The sequence below is a fragment of the Nesoenas mayeri genome (assembly GCF_963082525.1).
Source record: "Nesoenas mayeri genome assembly, chromosome: 12".
Lineage (NCBI taxonomy): Eukaryota > Metazoa > Chordata > Aves > Columbiformes > Columbidae > Nesoenas > Nesoenas mayeri.
In genome coordinates this window covers 15,173,732-15,194,420 of record NC_137547.1, presented here as the reverse complement: position 1 = coordinate 15,194,420, position 20,689 = coordinate 15,173,732, and the positions used below count along the sequence as shown (strand labels likewise).

Genomic DNA, 20,689 nt, shown 5'->3' with positions numbered 1-20,689 from the left:
GGTGATGGCACCTCTCACCGTGAGCAGCGCTGGGCAGGGGTCTCCCCGCAGCCAAAGCCCCAGCTCAGGGTGGGGGACAGTGGTGCTGGGCAGGGATCTGCCCCCTCAGATGCTCAGCTCTGTGACTTTTTATTTTTGCTGGAGGGATGTTTTAGGCAGAGCAGGGAGCTGCTGGGTGCTCTCTCATTGCTCCAGCTTTGTTTTTACAACAGTAGCTGTATCTGGCTGAAGGGGGCTTGGAGCCAGGTGAGCTCCCTCAGACATCTTCACTACCCCACAGGGCCCGCCTGGCTGCAGCTCCCCTAAGCCTACATGCAGGCAGCTGCCCCGTGGCTTTCAGAGCAGTGCTTCCTCTATTTTAAGCCAGAAAAAAATCCCAGCAGCTCCTTTCCCCATAGGTTTCTCAAGCCCTGTTGTTGCATGAAGGCACCTGGTGCTATGCATGAGCTGAGCTGCCATTCGTGGTGGTGCCAGTGCTGCCAGGGCCCCATGCTGGCTGCCCCTCTTGCCTGGCACCAGGATGAATGTATCAGTCTTGAATGAAGCTGTTGTAAAGTTATTTACCAGTTGTCTTGTCAAGAGAGATCACAGTGTGGTCAAGATGAAATTGTTTGAAATATTTATGCCCCATTTACATGGTCTTGGAATGGAAAACGAACAACAACAACAAAAAAATGAAACCTCCAACCCAATAGCCTGTTGGCTTATGTGTCAGGACAGTGGCTGAGGGGGGGCAGGTTGGAGAAGACCACACTTTCCCCCTGAGCACTCATGGGTACGTGTCCTCCTGCTGCAAGTACCTGACTGGATGCACTGATGGCTCCTTCCCACCACAGGCTGCTCATCTCACTCTTCCACAGCATATTCTATTTAAGAGAGGAAAAAAAAAAAGGGAAAAAATAAATTTAGCCTTTTGTAAGAGTAGATGTTTCTATGTATTTTAATAATTAAAATAATATCCTGTTTTGTAACAAAACTTATTTTAAGTAAACTCTTAAAGCCAGTCCTCCTGTGCTGCTGTTATTTTCTTGCGGCGGGTTTGAGCCCCATTTGAAGCAGGTACTCCCTCCATCTCTCCCACTCATGTAGCATCTCCCACATGGTGGTAAAAGCCCATTAAATCCCTTCTCTGGCAACCCCCCTCCCTCCCCCGCAGCTATTGGGCCCTCTTAATTAGCAGATGGAATTGTTAAACTATAAGTAATTCTCAGTACTGTGGTGTCTTGCTCCCTCTTGGCCTCTTGCTGTGTGAGACACAAGAGCCATGAAGCAGGATAGGATGCTCCCCTTTGTTCCTGAAAGTCAACTCTGTTTGGATGAAGCTTTAGATTTGCTGCTGGCCCCATTACAGACACCTGAAACAACCTCTTACATTCCCAACTACCAGTGCACAGCTCAAGAGCTCACAGCAAACCACACAGACAAAGCCTTGCATGCCCATGTGCCACTAAAGCGAGATCTGCATGTGGCCAGGGAGAGGATAAGCCACAAGCGATGACGCTGCTTTTTGGGCTGGGAACTCCCCAGCAGAGTGAAACCTCCCCCAGGGTTTGAGCAGGCCAGCTGATGGAGTGCTGGCTCCCTGTCTTGCTCATCGTCTACCAGTTGTGCTCACTGCATCCACTTACTCACCGCAGCCTCCAGCAGGACAGGTGAGAACAACCAGATTCCCTGTGGGACATGCAGGGAACAGCACCCTGCTTTCCCTGGACACTCCCAGCCACGAGCTGCGCCAAGATGAAGAATACTTCAAGACATTCAGGAATTTAACACAGCTTTTTTAAAAAAAAAGAGTTACAAATCTTTTAATAAAATTCATTATAAGTTACAGTTTCCCGGAGGACAGGCTCCAGTGTATAAAATGGGAGACAGGCTGGGAGGAGCAGGGGAAGCACCAAGAAGAACCTCTTTCCCCACAGGAAAGAAGAAAGAGGGACAGAAAGGTTCTGACAGACATTTATTGGGGAAAAAGAAAACCTCTAAGAATGGTCCAGTGGGTGTAGAAAGACATTAGTCCATGTCCCTCTCTTCCTCCACCCTCCCGAATCCTCACCCACAAAGGTAAACACATATGACAAGTCCTGTTTAAGTCACATATATTAACAGATCCAGGTAGAGCTCAGTTCCCAGCAACAGTGAAGACATCAGTTTTCTGTGGCCCAGGGTGCCAGCAAGGATTTTTGAGAAGCCAAGCGACATCTTCCTCTGTATACAGGTCCTGGAGATTCCACAAGGCATGCTGGCACAGGGTCCTGGCTCACCTTTGATGAAGCCAGCCAAGGGGGCTGGTCCCACAGCACAGCTGGAGAAGTTCCTCTGCAGGGAACAAGCACTGCACCCCAAAGCAAGATTTTATGGGGTGCATGCTGCAGTCCTCAGCATGCTGCACAAAGACAGTGGGGCCGGGTGACAAGAACCGGCAGCACACATGGGTGAAGGAGGGGTGACAGGAGGTTCAGAGCCATCCCCATGAGGCCAGCAGAGAGACAGCAGCTGAGAGCTTGATGAAGAGCTGAAACAAAGCTGCTTGCCTACAGAGGCTTCCCACCAGCCAGGTCCCTTCACTCTGCACAGGCGTCTCCACTCAAGTCCTTCATCCTGCCCGTAAGGCACCAGGGCTGGGCAGAAAATCAGCCAGCAAGATTCCACTTCCTTGCCATGCTGTGGGGGGAAGATGGGACACACGGAAAGAGGTGAAATCCAGCTCGAACAAGAGCAGAGGGAGCTTGGCCACCTGGGTTTGCACATGAGGTGGTGACAGCTGTCACTCCAGGACAGCCATGAGGAGATGCAGTTCCCGGAAGGCACTACCATGGCGGCCGCTGAGCCCAGACTTGTTCTTGACAATGTTGCTGATGTTTTTCAGCTGCTTGTAGCACAGTTTGCATTTATGGAGCCTGCAAGAAAAAAATGACAGCAGACACAGCATGAATTCTCAGCTGCTCAAGAGATGTGCTTGTTCCTAGAGCGCCATAAGATGCAACTCAAGCAGGAGAGAAAACACAAGCCCTGCAAATGGCCTGTAAGAGGCTGAAACATGAGTATGGCTCTGCAGAAACACCGTGTATTCAGCCCACAGCCTGATGACACAGGAGAATGGCATGCACACAAAGGCTCTTTCACTCCTCTTTGCCCCTTTGCCAGTAAAGTCCAGAGAGGAAGGAGGTGCTGTTTTGGGAGGGCCAATTCTCAGAGCAGAGCTGCCCTGTGAATGAACTGGAAATCCAGGGCTTGGCTGACAACTCAGGTGTCTCGTGAGGTAGAGGGTGAAGCCATAGGGTGGTTTTACTCCTGACATACTCACACACTTTGTTTCGGTATGACTCAAAACAGAGTGAGAGAGGGAAAAGCAGTCCTTGGTCTCTTTCTCAGAGCAGGAGGGTTTGGTGTTTGCAGACAAAAGGGAAGGCAAGCCCAGACTAGTATCAAAGCCCTGATGGGGGGAAGCAAAGCTCACCCGGGAGAAAGGCTGGTTCAAAAAGAGAAAGAGCGGAGGTAAGTGCCTCACCTTTCCTCTCTGGTGATGTCCACTCCAACAGAAGGTGGTGCAGCAAGGATGTCTGTGATCAGTGGCAGGAATCTCTGGAGAATGAGTTTCAGGGAGGTGCAGCCAGTTTGCACATAACTGAAAAACAAACAGAGAATCAGGTCTCACTTGAATTTCATTCCTTTCCTCGCAGTACACAGTCCCAACTCACACCCAGCCACTGGAGATAACCTACACAAGCGGCCCATCTCCACCTCCTGGAATGGAGAGCAAGAGCCACGCACGATCCCCTTTCCGAAGGGCTGGCATATGCCCTGCTAAGTGGGACCCTTCTGCTCAAGAGCAGAGATGTCCTGCCAAAGGGATGAGGGGACATGGCAGGAGCCTCTCTCCCAGTAGGAAGGAAGGGAGAAACTATCTTAAAAGAGAGGTTGCATGGTTTTTCTGCCACCTAAGGATGAGGTTCAAAGCAATCTTCCAAGTGGCCCCATGGCTGTTGCAGGAACTCATTCCCGTTGTCCCATGCCAAGAGTTTTGTAGTTCTACATCAATTTGACCCATCCTGGCTGCCAGAGCTTTCAATCCAAAACACCTCTCACCAATCCTCGACATCCTGCTCTTCCTGCCCATGCATACTTTCAATACCTTTCCCCCAACACTTGCCAATTCCATTGTTCTTTTCCAGGTGTCATATCAGCATTATACTTTGTCTGCTGTGATTTTTAAGGACTTTCTTTCAGCTAAAAAATACTCTGTGGAGCTCTTTTATCAATATCCACACTTTGTTCCCCAGGCACACCATGTTCTTGGGGCTTCACCTTTCATATTTGCTTTGGAGTAGTTTCTCTATCTGTGGCAGGACTATAGTACACAAATCCAGCTTCCAGAGAGACCTGAAAAGAAGACGATAGCTTCTGAGACCTGAGGCTGAGACTTTACAAGGCTGAGTTGACACAAATTATGCCTTCTGGAAAGAAACAAAAGACATCAAACAAAAAACAAACAACAAAACAAACCCACCACAACCAGGCACCAACACTCAAGTTTACTAAGCAAGTTCACTGACTCCCTCTTGTGATAGAAAGTGGCAGGTTCTGATATATTTTGACTCAGCAGAATCACTTTATGAAACCCTAAGAATTCAATTTTCCTTGTGAGATACCATTTGCCTACAGTAAAGGTCCCATACAACTCCAGCAGCTACTGGCACTGCAGACTTGAAGATCTGACTAAGAGCAGATGCATGTCAGGCTGCCACAGCCCCCTGGACACCAGGCAGGTACAATGCAGCTCCTGACACCCACCCAGATGGCCCTCGGGTATCCCAGGGGCTGCCCCTGACCAGGACTCACGCTTTTTGGTTGACAATATTCAAGAGGTCCACGACAACAGACAGATCGTTGATCGCCACTGCAGAGTCCACAGAGTTCTGAGAGAGAAAAAGAAGTTGTCTATGGCAAAGCTCAAACTGGCTTGACTAATGCAATTAATATGAAGTGCCACTTTTTAAAAACAAGGCAGAGGCAATGGGGAGTTGGCTAAGGAAGAGGAGATAACTCTCACATGAGAGTTTTCTCCAGGTTTCTTTGTGACCATTCAACTGCAGGTGGGACACAGTGGCACCCTGTGGTGCACACCTGGGGACAAAAGCTGCGAGAACCCTCATTTTGTGTAAGAGGCGGAATTTGACGGCAGACGAGACAAAGGAGCTGCTCAGCTGCCACTCTCATGAGCCTCAGGTATCTCCACATCCCTACCTTGATGTCACTGGTGCTCCAGACAGCCCGCACGGTGTCCAGATTCTTGTGACGGCTGGTGAGTACCACACACATGGTCTCGTGGCCTTTCCTGATCTGGGACATGGCTTCCTCATCCACGAGCTCAGTCTGGCTTTGGTTTTTCACAGCCTGAAAGTACAGACACCAATGGAGAAGCATAACAGAGCTGGACAGCGCAGAAGGGCAGGAGCTTTCTCTGGCCTAGGTGAGAGCTGATTTTGGCACACGGAATGCCAGTAAATACTGCCTTCCTTGCAGATTGTTTAATAAACATTTTGAAATGAAAATGCTCAATTTGTTCCAATTTCAGCTACTTCTCTTTTACCTCTTCTACTGCATCAATCACAAACACATTTGAAGCTTTGGAAAAACTCTCAAAATTGAAAAAAATTAAAACGTTTTCAAAACCAGCATGTTTTGATGAAAGCATGTTTTCATGCAAGCCCTGTTTATGTGGAATATTTATCTGAAATCTACAGATTTTATTACAAAGCATAAATATTGCACAATTTATTAGATTCTCAATTTGATTTCTGCCAACACCATGCCAGAATCTCTCTTCCTCTGCCCACATTTAGAGTCTGGGATCATAAGGATGCTCTGATCCTTCTCCCTTTTGGGTCAGGGAACACTCTCCTGAGCGAAGCCAAGAGGCCTCTTAAGACACAAGAGGGAAAGACTCTTGAAATAATTATGTGTAATGGCAGACACCAATTTTCTAAATGAATCACTGTCTAGTATGTGGAATCATTCAGTGTCTTGGTCTCATCCCTCGCTCTCTGCTTTGATAACACACTTTTCATGAGCGTGGATCAATGCTGCTGCGTTCGCATCAGCCTCCTGTCAGTCGCAACGGAGGCTGGGTCCAGCTGCCATGAGGTGCTAATGCCACAGGAACTGCACGTCAAAGTAGTGGGGAGGCAGGAGAAGCATCAAGTGAAGAGGGAGAGCAGGAGGTAACACGTTCTCATTTAGTACTGGGGTCTGCAGGCTGCAGAAGCACCTAAGACATTTCTGCACCTCAGAGAACGCCCTTTCTGATACCATCCAACACTGACACCGGCAGGAAAATTTTGTGCAGAGACACTTACTGGTAGAAAGTCAGAAGCCTTCAGGCCAATGGGCTCATTCCTGGCTGCAGGAATCACCGACGGCTCTGTTCTGGTCAAAGGAGTTGAGGAGGCGATTGGTGGCCTCTGAACTGGATCAGGCTGCAGGAGAAATCGAGATAAAAGCTCTCACAGCAACAATCACGCCCTGGTCTGATGTTCTTTTTTTCCTGACCTGCGTTCTTACGGCATGGTCCTAATGCAGAAGCAGTCTCCAATTTGCTAGCAGAGGCAATAAAGTATCTCTCAGGTACGCATCAAGATATAATCAAGGTTTGCAAAGAACATGGAGATGCCCCAGCAGAAGTACCAAGTGCTGTTATTATCTGCATCTAAAATTAGGGCAATGGGGCATGGCCAGCCTGAAGGCAAAGAAGGAATTCTAAAGACACCAGTGTAATGTATCCTGGCCCATCAGCTGCTTGTTATTTTGGCTACAAAACAGCCTCAGTTAAAGCACTTGCAGAAATCTGGCACTTCGTTCTCTTCAGTGTGTCTCAATTTTGAGATGCAAGGAGAAACACCCCTGCAAGTATGACAAGTGCACAAACACAGAGCCGTTGCCTGTTGGAGGCTTGACCTTCAGTTCTACTGCTTAGGCAAGATACGTGGCAGGACAAACACTGGAGCTGCACTTTTACTGCTATTCAGTGAAAGAATCAGCTTGATCAGAAATCTTAAAATCTCCAGCACTCACATATCTTTCAGAGCAGGCGCCTGAACAGCTATTAACAGATCATACAGTACGTACAAGTTCCTGCTTTGGCAATGGGGTCTGGACATCCACAGCTGGGCTGGGCTTCACTGCTTCCCTCGCAGTTACAGGCTCTATCAAGATGGAAAGAAATGGGAAAGCAGAAAGGCTGAGCGCAAAGGTTCCATATAGCTAGACTACAAGTATTTGTTTCTGCAGACATGCAGCTCTCCCCGTTTTGAGGGCCATTAACCCCATTCTCACCAAGGGGTCATTTTCATACTCACCATCCTCCAGAGGGGCTGGAAAGGGCTCACTGTGTCGAGGAGGAGTTCGACCTACAGGAAGAGAGAAAAAAATAAGTGAAGGAGCATCCAAGGCTACAGATTAGCAATAGGTCAACCTTGGAGCTGGGAGATCAACAACTCCAGAGATTAGGGCAATCAGTGATATGGCAACCAGAGTTATTTCCTTCAGACCTTGATGCTTTCAGCCTTCACAGATGGGAGGGACAAAACTCACCCACGTACTTCACTGCTGCTGTAGAAGTGTGAAGCACAATAAAAAGCATTGTCAAACAAATTATATTAGAAAAAAATTCACCTCCCAGTAAATTGATTTACATAAGTAAATCAAAATAATGATTATTAATTTCTTAGAAAGAGTATCTCATTTTTCTCATTTACATACAAATGAGATACAGACATTGCACTATGCCTCCTAAACAATCATCTCTGCTTTAACAAAAAATTGTGTGCTTTCTTCTTTACTGGAGGCTGCTGATTGTATACATATCAAAATTCAAAGCTGATAAAGATCCTGTAATGTAGTAGTTCTTCCCAGTCAGGACAGGAAGGCAGCATGCTTACAATGGAGCTCTGGATTCTGAGCCAGGCTTTGAGCAGACATTGCTGCATCCTAGTAGAGGTGCCGTCTTCCAGCAGTTCACCAACGTGATCCATGGGTTTGGTGGCCAAGCACAGAATAGTAAATACAAGTTTTCTAAACTCTCCCAGTCAGAGGCAAAGCCTCTACTCTAGTAAGCCAAAGCTCACTTCTATTGAACCAGTTTAGTGCCTACAGCTCTAATCCAAACACTCAAAAGCACAATAAACCCTGGTACTGACAGATCGCATTCTTGGGCTGGAAGATCTCTTTGTAATCCTCCTGGTTCTGGATCTCAGCCCTTGATTCCTTCTCATCCCGGTCATCTTCACTGCTGGGACTGCGCCTCTCGCTCTCCGAGTTATGCTTCACTCTGCTGTGGAAAAAAAAGAGATGCTGTCAGGGCAAGTCAAGTGAGTCTGTTAGAGAGAGTGAGAGCACTAAGTTCCTTGCATACGGCCTTAAAATCTTGAAATTCAACAAGCCAGCAGATTTCCTTACCTTTGTGGCTTGTTGCAGCTGGTGGAGGGCCTGTCATAGATGCGGCGAAGGGAGGACCCCATAGGGGTAGGCGACATAAGAGGCTCATCATCCCTGATCAGCCCATGAGGAACAGAACCCGACTTTGTGACTCGGTTGAGATCCACAACGAAGGAAGAGACTGTGCTTTGTGCAAAGGAACCTCCTATCTGCAAAGGCAAAAGGTCAAGATAATTCATCAGGGAACAGGGTGTGCACCAGCCTTTTCGAGAGCAGGCACGACGGAGAGACCCTCAGCAACTGTGCTTGAGAATTTCTCAGTTCAGTGCCTTGGCTTTTTCAATCTGGAGCTGCCAATGTTTTATGAAAGGCTATGATAAAACTTTTGTCAATCATAGTTTCTAAATACTGGTCAAACCAAGCCCTAGCTCTTTCCTCCAGAAGCCAAAGAGAGAAAAAGTGAGCATGGTGCTGCTGAAAGCAAAAGAACACAACATCTCTCTAAGTGCTGGGCATGTTGCGAGCCCTGGCCACTTATCATCTGAAATAAGCTTCAAGGTCAGAAAGCCTGCACAGAGGCAGGAGGATTTAATCTCATGTTTCACAGCCACCTTCCCCCCTCCTCAGGAGTAGTCGCTTACCAGCTGGTTATTGCAGATAGATAAGTCAGCGACTTTTCCCCAGTTCACCAACACCACATCAAAACAGCGCTCTGGCTCCCAGCCGTATACACGCAGCGAATCCTGGAAGCCACTATACAAGCAGCAGCCATCTGGGTTGAAGAGCACACACCTGGGAGGAAGGCAGGTGGAAAGTTCGGCACAGCTTTCCAATATTGCTCAGTCCCACGAGAACCCCAGGGCTGGACCCCTGACTTCAGCAAACAACTCCAGCCCTGTTTCTAACATTCAACCTACCAACCTGGCGTTCATCTGTGCAAGTTGGTGGGCCTGTGCAACACCTCCAGCAGCCCAAACTTCTCCCCATTAAAGTCCCCCTTTCAGAAAATCCTCCCTTCACCCCCACTTTAGTCCTTGCCTAGTACACTACAGCAAGAATCTAATATACCTGACAGGAGTAGCCTCCTCTTCAATACAGCTCACAACTTGAAACTTCTCCAGGTCCCAGAATCGAACAGTCCTGTACATACAACAAAACAAAAAACACTCATCCCTCTAGAAATCTGCTGTAGGATCCAGTATTGAAGTAATATGCTAATAGCTAGAATGACGCTTGCTGTTTTGCACATATGAAGAATCTAACAGAAGGCCAGTCTAGCTCAGATCTGTGAATCCAGCCACTGATACTTAAAAGATCTAGATATGGATCGGTATTTAGAGCTGACCCAGAGCTAAGAGGACTCTCTGCCAGCTGAGCAGGACTGCTCACTGTTCAGACAGGTCATCAGCTGGATCAGTGAGATGCTTGAGGTTATCATGCTGTTTTCTAACATGGCAGAAGGTGTTTTGGATGAGAAAGCTAGATCTCCACATTCTGCACATCCCAGATGTGCCACTGGCTGGATGCCAGGCTCTTGCAATGGCAGGTTTGAGTTGTATGACATTCTGATTTTCTGCATTCTAAAAGGAAAGGCATTGGGAAAGAAAACCAACACATAAAATTCCCTTCTTTCTCCTTCCCTTTATGTACCTGTCAGAGCTGCCAGAAGCCAAAAGGTATTCATTGGGATGGAATTCAACAACGTTTACTGGGCCGGTATGTCCTGTAAATTCAAACATTATCTTCCCAGCAGCCAGATCCCACAGCTGGAAGAAGGACAGAACAGAAACACTTCTGAAAACATTTAATGTTAGAAAATTCAAATACAAAAGGATTTCCTCGCACTGGCAACCTTCTAAAGCTTCTCTCCCTCCAAGAACAGACTCAAGTTTGTCAGAGAAAGCAATGACCACGAAATGAGTTCCATCCCAGTCTCTAAGGCTGTATATTTTTCTTCTTATTTTTTTATGGCATTCTTTTTTAAATTTTCCATGTATTTTGTACCCTAGGAGTTTCTGGTTTATATTTAGAGACACAGACAAAATACAGCAGTTCCACCTGATACCACATATTCTATCTCAAAAGCACACACACAAAAATCCAAAAGCTCTGAAGCCCTTAGCAATTAATTCTTCCTTTGCTCTAGTCTCTACTGAAAAAATCCTGAGTGAAATATCTGTTTATTTCATGTGAAGATGAACACAAAAGCCAGTCCTTCACCCCACATTCCTCCATACCTCATCTGAAACAACTGAAGTCATTGCTTCAGTCAACACTTTTCTGAATTCCTTCTCTTGCTTCACTCAGTCCTGACAGCAATTTTCAAACTGATCATCATGTGCAACATGTATGATAACACACTCCTACTGAATTAACTGAGCAGAGCCAGAAATTGGTATGGCAAAGCAATATGCTGTGGAAAAGCCACTCTTTTAAGATTTACTGAGACGACCAATGCCAGTGTTCAGATATAACAATGCCACCATCATCAAAACTTGAACCTTTTTATGCATAGTGCCAAGGTGTCTGCTGGATAACTGCATTTCAACACCTGCAGCTCTTTTCTGGATGTTGTGGGCCACTGGACATGAACCTCATAAACACACTGGTCCCTGCAAAGCCATAGGGCTCAGCCAGCTGCTAATGAACTGAAGTTGTTTATGAGGGAGTGCTGGTAATGCCTGGTAAAAAGACAACCCCAGCATTCCTACATGCCACAAGTACATAAGGAGAGCGTCACAATAAATTACCTTTACAGTGTGATCATCAGCAGCAGAGGCTAACCACTTCCCATCAGGACTAAAGCGGAGACATCGAACTGCTTCTGTGTGACCCTGAAGTGAGAGAAACAAGCAGTATTATTCCCTCCTTCCTTTAGACAGAATTATCGCTTTCGTCTCCCAATCCTACACAATTTAATAAAATAAAATCAAGTAACTATTTCACAGACTCCTCAGCTTGCCAGAACACTAAACACTTCTCTCAAGAGACAGACCCATCCACACTAAATGGTTGTAATAATCCTTCTCATCTAGACATTTCTGGCATCTGTTTAAGCATGCTAAATACAGATCTAGCTTAATTAATAAGAATCTATTTTAAATTACACAGATTTATGGTTGGTCAGAAGCGTTGTGCCATTAAGTTGGTTTCTAAATGAAATTATTACACAGCAAGCAAGTTCTTTGAGTAGAAAGAGGCCCCAAGAATACAATCATCTTGGTGAAGTGATGACTTGCATGGTAATATCAGTCCCAGTACACAGAAGCACTCATGGACACGCTCCTACCCCCACTGAAGCCACCTAGACTATAGTACGTTAACTCCTATGATATTCATGTCATATTCCTGTACAGTTCACAGAGGCCTGCAGAGGTTTCCCAGGCCACTTCACAAATCATGCAGATCTCTTATGCTGAGATACTAGGAGGTTAATTGTATATAATCACTTTAAGGTTTGCTCACAAGTCCTTGACAGAAATCTTTCTCCCCTCTCCACCTGAAAACTAATGAAGCATTTTACCTTGTACCTGAAGACACAGCCTTTTCTTCTCACATCCCAGAGCTACAGGGAAGAAAAGCAAACACAAGATATACTTAGAGCATTATGTGGGGAACCCAAGAGTCCCATCAGAACAAGAGCCCTCCCTGTCATCAAGCTGATAAACACTGCAGAACAAAAACACTGAAGGGGCTGCTGAACCCCTGTTTGCTTCAGGGGTGATTCCTAACCAAAATCTCCAAGTGCAAACCACTTCTGTAAGGTATTTCTTACTACAAAAGCTCAGTTCCTACAGCCAAATACCAGCCTGATGAAGCAGATGCAATCTACAGCAATCAGGACATCTGCGCTTCCTGACACCAGGTCTCGGCTGGCACCTAACGCGGAGCCACATTCCACAACAGAGGAGTCACACTCATGAGCCACCACTGAAAACACAGCCACAAATTTCACAAGCGCTAGCGAACACACCCGCCCACGCACACGGAAACCATGGTGTACAGCATCTACCAACAGTTTGGCACAAAACACATTCTGGTGCTCTTCAAAACAAAGTTACTGCAGGTAAAGAAGAGAACCACTAGAGGAAGGTGGGTTTTACCTTAATGTTCGTGTCCAAAGAGCCAGACGCTACAAAGCTTCCAAAAGGATGGAAATCAAGGCTGCAGATATTCGCTTTGTGACCCAGTAAGGTACGAAGAACTGGGAAAAGGGGAAGCAGAGCAGGGAGAAGGAATAGGGAACAAATATTCAGTGGTTCATTTCACCGAAACCACAGCCAGAAGTTTAGCCATACTATCATTACATGGCAATACAACATATATTAGACATGCTAACATATCATTTATTGATCTGTATACATTATTTTATGGAAATGTTTCTGACTTTACCATTGCAATGCAACAAAACAGCAATAGAGGGCCTGTGTTCAATGATCATATTGAAATTTCTGTCCTTGGGTGTGGAAACTATGAATAAAACTCTAAGGACTCTAAAAAAGCCACATTTTGAGGCAGCTGTCAGGCAGTTGCACTTGTTACAAAGAGAGCAAAATGGGGGAGGCGGTGGGGGAGTGGAAACACAGTTTTAGCCAGAAGTGAAAGGGACATTGGATTGCCTGCACGGTTCACCTTGCAGCTGTCAGACAGATCCCTTCCTGTGACTCTGCTCTCCCATCCAGGCACAAGCCTGACATTCACCTCTTACGTTCAATATTCGCCCTGGATCCCTTCAATTGCCCCTTGCAAGAATCATTCCAAGGACCAGGAAAGGACGCTTAGGAGGCAGGAGATAAAGATATTATCACTGTGTTTCAGCAAGTCATCATCCAAGTAACACCCCGGTAATTCTGGAAACCAGAAGGGACCAGTAGAACGGGTACACCATATCTCTGAGAGCACAGATGAATGCAGAACTCAAATTTGAGGAAGAAAAATTGCTCAGTTAATAACAGGGGCAATTTGCCTCCATCATCTGGGAGAGTCTGGTGATCCCCCTGGCAGAAATCAGCTCTTGAGCCAGACCTGGAGGGGTCATTTGCCCAGACGCTGGCTCATGGGTCTCCTAACAAATTCAGTCAGATCAGTTTTCTTCACTGGTAGAGCAAAGCTATTTTATAACTGAAGTGATTCTAACTGTCTGAATGACAAAAAGTGCTTTTTATTATTTATGCCACCTGCTGCCTGCCTTCTTAGCAAGTGTAAGTCTATTTTTAATACACATTCTTTCTATGAACAACCAGCAACCTATAAGAAATATCCAGTCATTTCACAGTATTCCTGCTGGAATGGACTCAAGTGATTCATGATACTTTTGCAAACTTGTTCTAGGATTTCAGAAAAATGCAGTAAATAAAACATGACTAAACAGTTGGCCTTTAGAGGAACAGCACTTAATGAGTTCATAGCTTTTAAAGTTTATTAAAATTAGGTCTTTGTCTATTTATATGGTCATGCAAGAGTAGAAGAGGGAAAAAAGAACCTAAGAAGAGATCAGGAAGTGGGGGATTCCTGGACTTCTGTAGAACCTAATATACTTAAAACTTCCAATCTGATTTTGGAGTTTTAAGCTGAGACTCTGAATACAAATTCTGCATACCTAGTTATTCTGTACATACATGGAAACTCATCAGGAATACAGATTTCAACACTCTCAGGTCAAAACCCTAGAAACTGGTTCCTCATATCAATGTCTGCAACACATGTACAAATTTCTGGTCAAGCGTGCATAGACAGCTCTACAGTCTCAACACAAGTGTGGAAAAGCCCTCTAAGGGGGCTGGAAATTAAGACAACAGCAATGCCAGGCTCCTGTTCCTTCTTAAGTTAGGAACCTTTGGGTCTGCATAGATACTAAGCATAATTATATTCCAAAAAGCATGCATTAACAGAGATGAAAACTCAGGGAAACATACTTTTGGCAGCTTCCAGGTCCCAAACTCGAATGGACCCTGACTGGGATCCTGCAACAATGAGTTTCTCATTCATATTGATCTGCAGGCTCTCAATGGGTGTTGTGTGGCCTGTCAAGCTCTGAAAAGAAAACCATAAGTCACAATTAACAGCTACTGACACAGCCCTGTCCACAACAGCATCATTCATATTCAGCTGGTAACTAAAGCGTTCAGCCATGAGCCAGGACCACCTAGTTGTGCCACTGGTCTTTTTTCCTCATCAGTTACCCGGTACGGTAGAGTATCCTAAAGAGCATCACTGCATATAGCACCGTGCACGTATTTTCCATGTTATCCCACTTTCTGGGGCACACTGACTAATTTTTAAAGGATGTATCAACAGAGACGTGGGTAGTTAAACATGAGGTGCAGACGCCCAGACAAGATTGACACACGCTTACATTATAAAAATTATGCTGTGCAAGCGCAATGGCACAGTGTTTGCTCTAAATGGGTCACGTAAGTGTCATGAACTGGCTACAAAATCAAAGCAAGAGCAAAAGCAGGAATACTTTGAAACCCTCACACCAGCAAGGAGCCATATGTTGCTGCCAGCAATGCATGTCACAGTGATAACATGGTGCTATTACCAAAGTATTAACTTGAGGCATAAGGTAGTAATTCACATGTATACAGCTCCTTTCACCCTTAAGCATCTAAAAGCTTACAAACTACATAAGTATTTTGAAAAGGACAGTATTTAATTAAAACACAAGAATATTTAAAACTAGCTCTAGAAAAACCAATACCACTATTGTAGGCTTTTTGCTTGTCAATTAAGTGATATTTTACGCTTTACTCCATCCTCAAGCAGGTTTTTTGAGACAGGTAAGCTAGCTCTGTGCCGCCCACACACGTACAGGGGCTGGGAACGCCGGCCAAAAGCCGCCTGTTCTGATGGGGCTTCCTTAGGATTTCAAATGCAGCTGAAATCGTCTACATACAGCTGCAACTGTCACTGCATAGTGAGAAACAGAGCTCACACTTCAACCCAGTCACAATGCTACTTGAGAAGTTCTTCTTCTCTGTCTTCCCCAACACATAAACATCTGGTATCCTAATAATGTAAACACTAAAGGTGAATTTCAGAGGACAAAATATAAAGCATAAGCCCAAAAAACAAGATTCTTTCGATATACAAGAATTGCACAAGTCCTCAGCAGCTCCAGTCAGTCCCTGCCTCTCAGAAACACCACCTTCTAATATTTGTGGGTCCCAACAAGGACAGGAGAGCTACAGCTCTGCTCCCACAGAAAGGGAACCGAGTCATTTAGTCCTTCAGCCTTCCATCTCATGGAAGGAAATACTCTGGTTTCAAACTACTGTCATGCCACCATCAAGGTCCTAGAAAGACACAGCTTCATCATGCTATGCGAGAAGCACAGCGCTGCCAAAGGTGAACTTCTGCACACATTTCAACCTCTTTATACTTGACCTTAGTAAACGAACACAAAAATAAAGCAGACACATTCTCCTTTTAATCTTTTCTGGCCTTACTTTCCTGATTTCTTCCTCACATGGTTCACACTGGCTAGAGAAACACCTTCCGTAACACAAGATTATTGGTGGTGTTAATTAAACAAGTGACACTTGCTACAGATGGTTTTCCACAACATCAACTCAAAGCAAAAGCAATGCAGAACAGACATCTGTTAAATATATTTATGGCACACTTTGTGATCACTCCTGGGGTGACCTTGCTCTTTCTCTCACACTGAGCTCAGCATTACTCTTCCCCATCCTACCGATACGTTAGCAAACTATTCTGACAAACTTTGTGCTGACAGTCAGTGACTGCGGGACAGGCGGGAGCTCATCCTGCTGGGGATGTTTCCTGCTATGAGGCCAATCTCCAGGATAAAAAACTGGTCCCTGTAGCTCACACTATAAATCTAGCTGAACCTGTACAAAACTCTGCATTGCAACCCCAGATTCTCTCTGCAGCAGTGATTTCACCAGTTACTGAATTCTGCCTTTAGCTAGAATCTAGTCACTCAGCTTTGTGTTGATAAACTCTATTGACAAGTCCCATAGGCTACCACCAAACAATCTTCCTCCTCATTCTCCACACCCCATACCTCAGAATTAATATTCCCACCCCCCAAAAGCTGAAAACAGGCCTGTTCTTACCATGATGCAGTTAGGCTTGTTAACTGACCATATGTTGACCCGACAGTCATCTCCTCCAGTTGCCAGCAGCCGGCCTGAACTTTTTCCCAGGACTAATGAGGATACATTGCTGCTGTGAGCAGTGATCTCTTCTGCACAAAACAAAGCAAACTGTTAGTACAGACCAGTATTAACGTTTTCATCCCATCCCTTCCAAAGGGCTAAAAAAATATTCTTCCAGAAAACTTCGCAGTTTCCACTGGCCAAGCTGCAGCAGCCCACTGTTCAGATAAGAAGTCACACCATTATCTTGCTCAAAACAGTCCTTCTTGGCTCTGCCTGCTGTGCTTAAGACATTTGCTGACCAAGCTTCACAAAGCCAGTGCTCATGTGGCTCACAAAAAGCATATTCTATCTCTAGCAACAGCTCAGTGGCTTTTAAAGATTTGCACAACTGTAGCAACCTGTTCACAGAAGCTGCTGTACCTTCGTACCTGGGTGGGTCTCAGTGAGCTGAGCTGTCTTAGAATCTGCAATAATATACAGCAACCAGAGTGATCTAGCAGAAAGCCCCTTAATCTTGTTTGAGAAAGCAGCAGCAGACTGCCTAACCCAAGAGGAACTGACAGGTTAGCAGCGGTACAGTTTGCTACCTTATACAGGAAAAAAAAAGACAGACTCAGCAGCAGGGATAGGTGGAGCTCCTTTCACTGAGCTTTGGCAGAGGCTTTGCGATGTTCTCACTATATAACACAGGTGAAACTTCGCAATGCACAGTGCGAAACTGTGATAGAGGAAGGACGAACATATATCTGAAAGGGCACAAAAGAACAAAGGCAATTGATACTAAAAGACTGTTAAAAAACTGGGGGCTGAGGGGAAGCTCTGACACTGAGAGGAGTTCACAATGCCAGAACTCCAAGGAACCCCATCATAAAGAAATAAGTTTGGGGCAAAAGAGAAGCCAAATGAGCATCTTCACTTAGACATCTGATTTTCACAGTGGATTTTTAAATCCCCTCCAGTTTTCAGTCAGGGATTTTGGCAGATGTATTTACCAATTTCTTCCTCTTCCAGTTTACTTCTTTCAAAGTTCATGGGATTTGCATGCCTAATAGTTATGAAACTGGTTTGTAAAAAGGCTTGGTACCAATCAATTCAGCTTTATTTCAGATTGTTTTGGTGGGAGGAGCAATTTGATCATTTTACACAACAGTAATCCAAAAGGATATTTGACAGCTGCAATAATAATTACAGGTACTTTGATCTCAAACTCTCAGAGTGCTTTTTCAAAAGCAAAACTGCGCAACTTTCACTTTAGCTGAAGAAACACCTTTCAAATTACAAAGGTAACTGGATCATAAATTACATGAGAAAGGCAAATCTGAAAATACGCTTGTATTGTGTTGAAAGACCTATCTTCCATGTGACAATACTAAAGTATGCATGTATACACAGACCTGAAGGTAACAAACAGTACAATTAGCATTAACAGACCAACTCACTGATGCTGAGCATTGCTGCTGAAATGAGTGTGTCAGCAGCACCGCTTTTTTCCTCCTCTTGATTTCATTCTTAATAATATATTGTAAGTTTAAAAGTCATTGCTGAAGCATTCAGCCTTCCATTCCTAAAAGCCAGGTTATAACCTGATGCCAGCCTTGGCCAGATAGTGTCATCCTCATCCTCGGTGAAGTGCCAATTTCCTTAAACCCACAATTTTTTTTTAAGGGCATATTCATCACCAGATATCACCCACTAACTCAGTAATACTAAGCTCCTAATTAGCATTGCTGAAACATTTCTAACACTCAGAACACTTCTTGCTCTAAAGAGGATGCTAAGATGGGGCAGAGCCTAGCAAAAATTAAGATCAAGGACTTCTCCCCACTTCAAGAGCACAGAGATTGATCTACTTCCAGCTTTTCCTACAACTGGAGTTTCAAGGATGGGAAGATAACATAGCAAAGTGGCTTTCTGCTCAAAAATACATGAAATTACTAACTTGATTATCTCAGCTCCCTCAATGCATCACCAGTCAAGAATACTGCATTTCTGTCATCCAATTTCTGGACCTCAAGTCACTGGTGTGAACTGTGGGGTTGTCCTGTGCAGAGACAGGAGCTGGACTCAATGATCCTTGCAGGTCCTTTCCAACTCAGGACATTCTATGATCCTATCGTCTAAAGCTCACACTTCTAAACAACAGACACCTTCCCATTGCTTCTAAGCATTCCTCAACAGCCCCTATGAAATTACTCATCAGTGACCAGTGAAGCAGCTGGAAATAGACAGTCAGCAACTGTGTACTGCTCCTTCTGAGGAAAAATCATGGATGTAAAAGTAGCAAATTCTCATAGCCTCTTACAAAGTTATTTCGAGAGAATAAGACATATAGGCCCTGCCAAGGTCACCTCATCTCTCCTGCAGTAAAGAGCTCAGTGCACCTTCTGTAACAAGTGAGCAGTGATGAAGGACAACCCCAAAGGGGCTCACCTGGCACTGCACCCTGGGCTCTGAAGGGGTTTCCCATCACTCCCTAGGTTGTCCCTGTGCTACATTAGAGTCATGTGGGGCTGGCTAGAAATTTAGGATAGCATTATGGCAACTAATCAGAAAAAATCCAGGCCGTGACCCTTCGAAAACAGCAATGACATGGCCCTGTGCTATTCCACTATGCTGCTATGTTTTCAGAAAGGATTTCTAAGCGTTAAAAACTACAGTCAGCAACTTGGAAAGAGGGTCAGGGCACCCACACCCGAGGCAGGGATTAGCCGGTTCCTATCACAAACAGCCTCTGCCGCCCCGCTGCCAGCTGGGGACACTCCCCGCCCTCCCTCGGGAGCACAGCCCGGCGAGCGACACTCACGCAGCTTCCATGCCGTCTTGGTGGTGGCGGCCACAGCCATGTCTCAGCGCGGCGCCTTCCTGCTCCCAGCGAGGCTCCACCGCCGCGTCCTACCGCCGCCGAGCCATCCGCCCGAGCGCCCTCGGGACCTGCTCCTCACCCGCGTCCCCGCCCTGGAGGCAAAAAAAGAAACGCCGGGGTTACGGCGACGCCCCCACGACGCCAGGGAGCGGGAAGGCCGCGCTGAGGGGGCAGTGGCTCAACCCGCCGCCCGGCCCGGTAGCACCGCGGGGCGCGGCCTCACCGCTGCCGACCAGCACGGTAGCGACGGGCCAGCGGGGCGCCCTGCGGGCGGGGCCGGGAGGGAAGCGCTGCCTAGGCCGCTGCAGCCTCACCGGGCGATAAGGAGCAGCGAGCGGCGGCCGGAGCTGCCGGGAGGGGACTCTTGCACGTTGGTGGCGGTAGCGGCGCTGGACGGGGCCTGCTCGGCCGCCCCGGTTCTATCGGCGGCGGCTCCGGTAGCACTGGACCCCCCCACCCCCCCCCAACAGCACCGCCGCCTGACAACCAGACCCTCACGACAAACCTCGGCCAGGCCCCGCCCCCGCCCGGCCGCCGCCAATCAGAGCCAGGGCCCCCGGCCAATCCCCGGCGCCACCGAGCCCCGCCGTGCACGAACTGTGCAGTTGCCCGGTTTCCACGCGCGTCTCTACCAATAGGAACTGAGGGAGGGGCGGTTGCCTTAGCGACCGCGGAGCGGCTGGCCATTCGCAACGCAGCTTCTTGGCGGAGCCTTTCAAGCACGGCCAATCAGAGGGGCGGTGCGCTGGGGCTGCGGGGCCGCCCTGAGGGGCGGTGTCGGGGAGCGGGGCCGGCGCTGCCGCTGTTCGGCGGGCGGGAGGCGGCGGGGGCGGTCGGCCTGGAGCTGCCGTGGGACAGCCCTGGCACCTGCACCTCTGACCCCAGCAAGCCGGGCCCACCGAGACCTCAGGTCATTTTTCTTCCCGGAGCCGCCCGACTGAGATGCAGCCAAGCAGCTTCTGCTCTTTCCTCCCCATCACTCAGGACAGTTACTCCATCAAAAGCAGCAATCAAGTTAGTTTGATGCTAGTCCTCGATAACATTATTAGTGGATTTTTTGGCAGCTGCTATGTCCCTAGTGCCTGTAAAAGGATTTTTAAATTAATTTGTTCTGACGTCTTGTTCTGGTGTTAAATTAATGCTGAAGAGTTCATAACCACAGGCTTACTTGCTCCTGTTTAAATTGATTTCTGTTTAGATACCTTAGCGTTTCTTTTCTCCCACATTTCCTGAGGTCACTCAGTCCTTCAGCAGTTTATGGTCC

At 46.6% G+C, this 20,689-nt stretch overlaps 1 protein-coding gene across 2 annotated transcripts; it reads right to left on the bottom strand.

Moving 5' to 3' along the window:
- Positions 1–602: 602 nt before the first annotated feature.
- KATNB1 (katanin regulatory subunit B1) lies at positions 603–19,917 on the bottom strand. 2 transcript variants are annotated; one of them, XM_080351770.1, is made up of 21 exons: positions 19,649–19,917; positions 19,366–19,517; positions 16,518–16,648; positions 14,349–14,466; positions 12,537–12,637; positions 11,957–11,998; positions 11,184–11,267; positions 10,084–10,199; positions 9,502–9,573; positions 9,075–9,225; positions 8,455–8,642; positions 8,196–8,329; positions 7,356–7,406; positions 7,126–7,202; positions 6,357–6,476; positions 5,245–5,394; positions 4,840–4,916; positions 4,306–4,380; positions 3,509–3,625; positions 1,633–2,897; positions 603–866 (listed from the first exon to the last, which is right to left on the bottom strand). In XM_080351770.1, the coding sequence occupies exons 2-20, from the start codon at positions 19,403–19,405 to the stop codon at positions 2,765–2,767; spliced, it is 1,977 nt and encodes a 658-aa protein (XP_080207896.1). In that variant the 5' UTR covers positions 19,406–19,517; positions 19,649–19,917; the 3' UTR covers positions 603–866; positions 1,633–2,764. The 2 variants fall into 2 exon arrangements, with proteins under 2 accessions (XP_080207896.1, XP_080207895.1); XM_080351769.1 differs by having other exon boundaries at positions 19,740–19,917.
- Positions 19,918–20,689: the final 772 nt, after the last annotated feature.

Coding starts and splice junctions, on each gene's coding strand:
- KATNB1 (XM_080351770.1), bottom strand. CDS start 19,405: ATGGCTGTGGCCGCCACCACCAAGACGGCATGGAAGCTGC. Junction 12,638..14,348: donor GGACCTGGAAGCTGCCAAAA/GTATGTTTCCCT, acceptor CCCTTTTCCCAG/TTCTTCGTACCTTACTGGGT. Junction 5,395..6,356: donor AGGCTTCTGACTTTCTACCA/GTAAGTGTCTCT, acceptor CTGTACTTTCAG/GCTGTGAAAAACCAAAGCCA.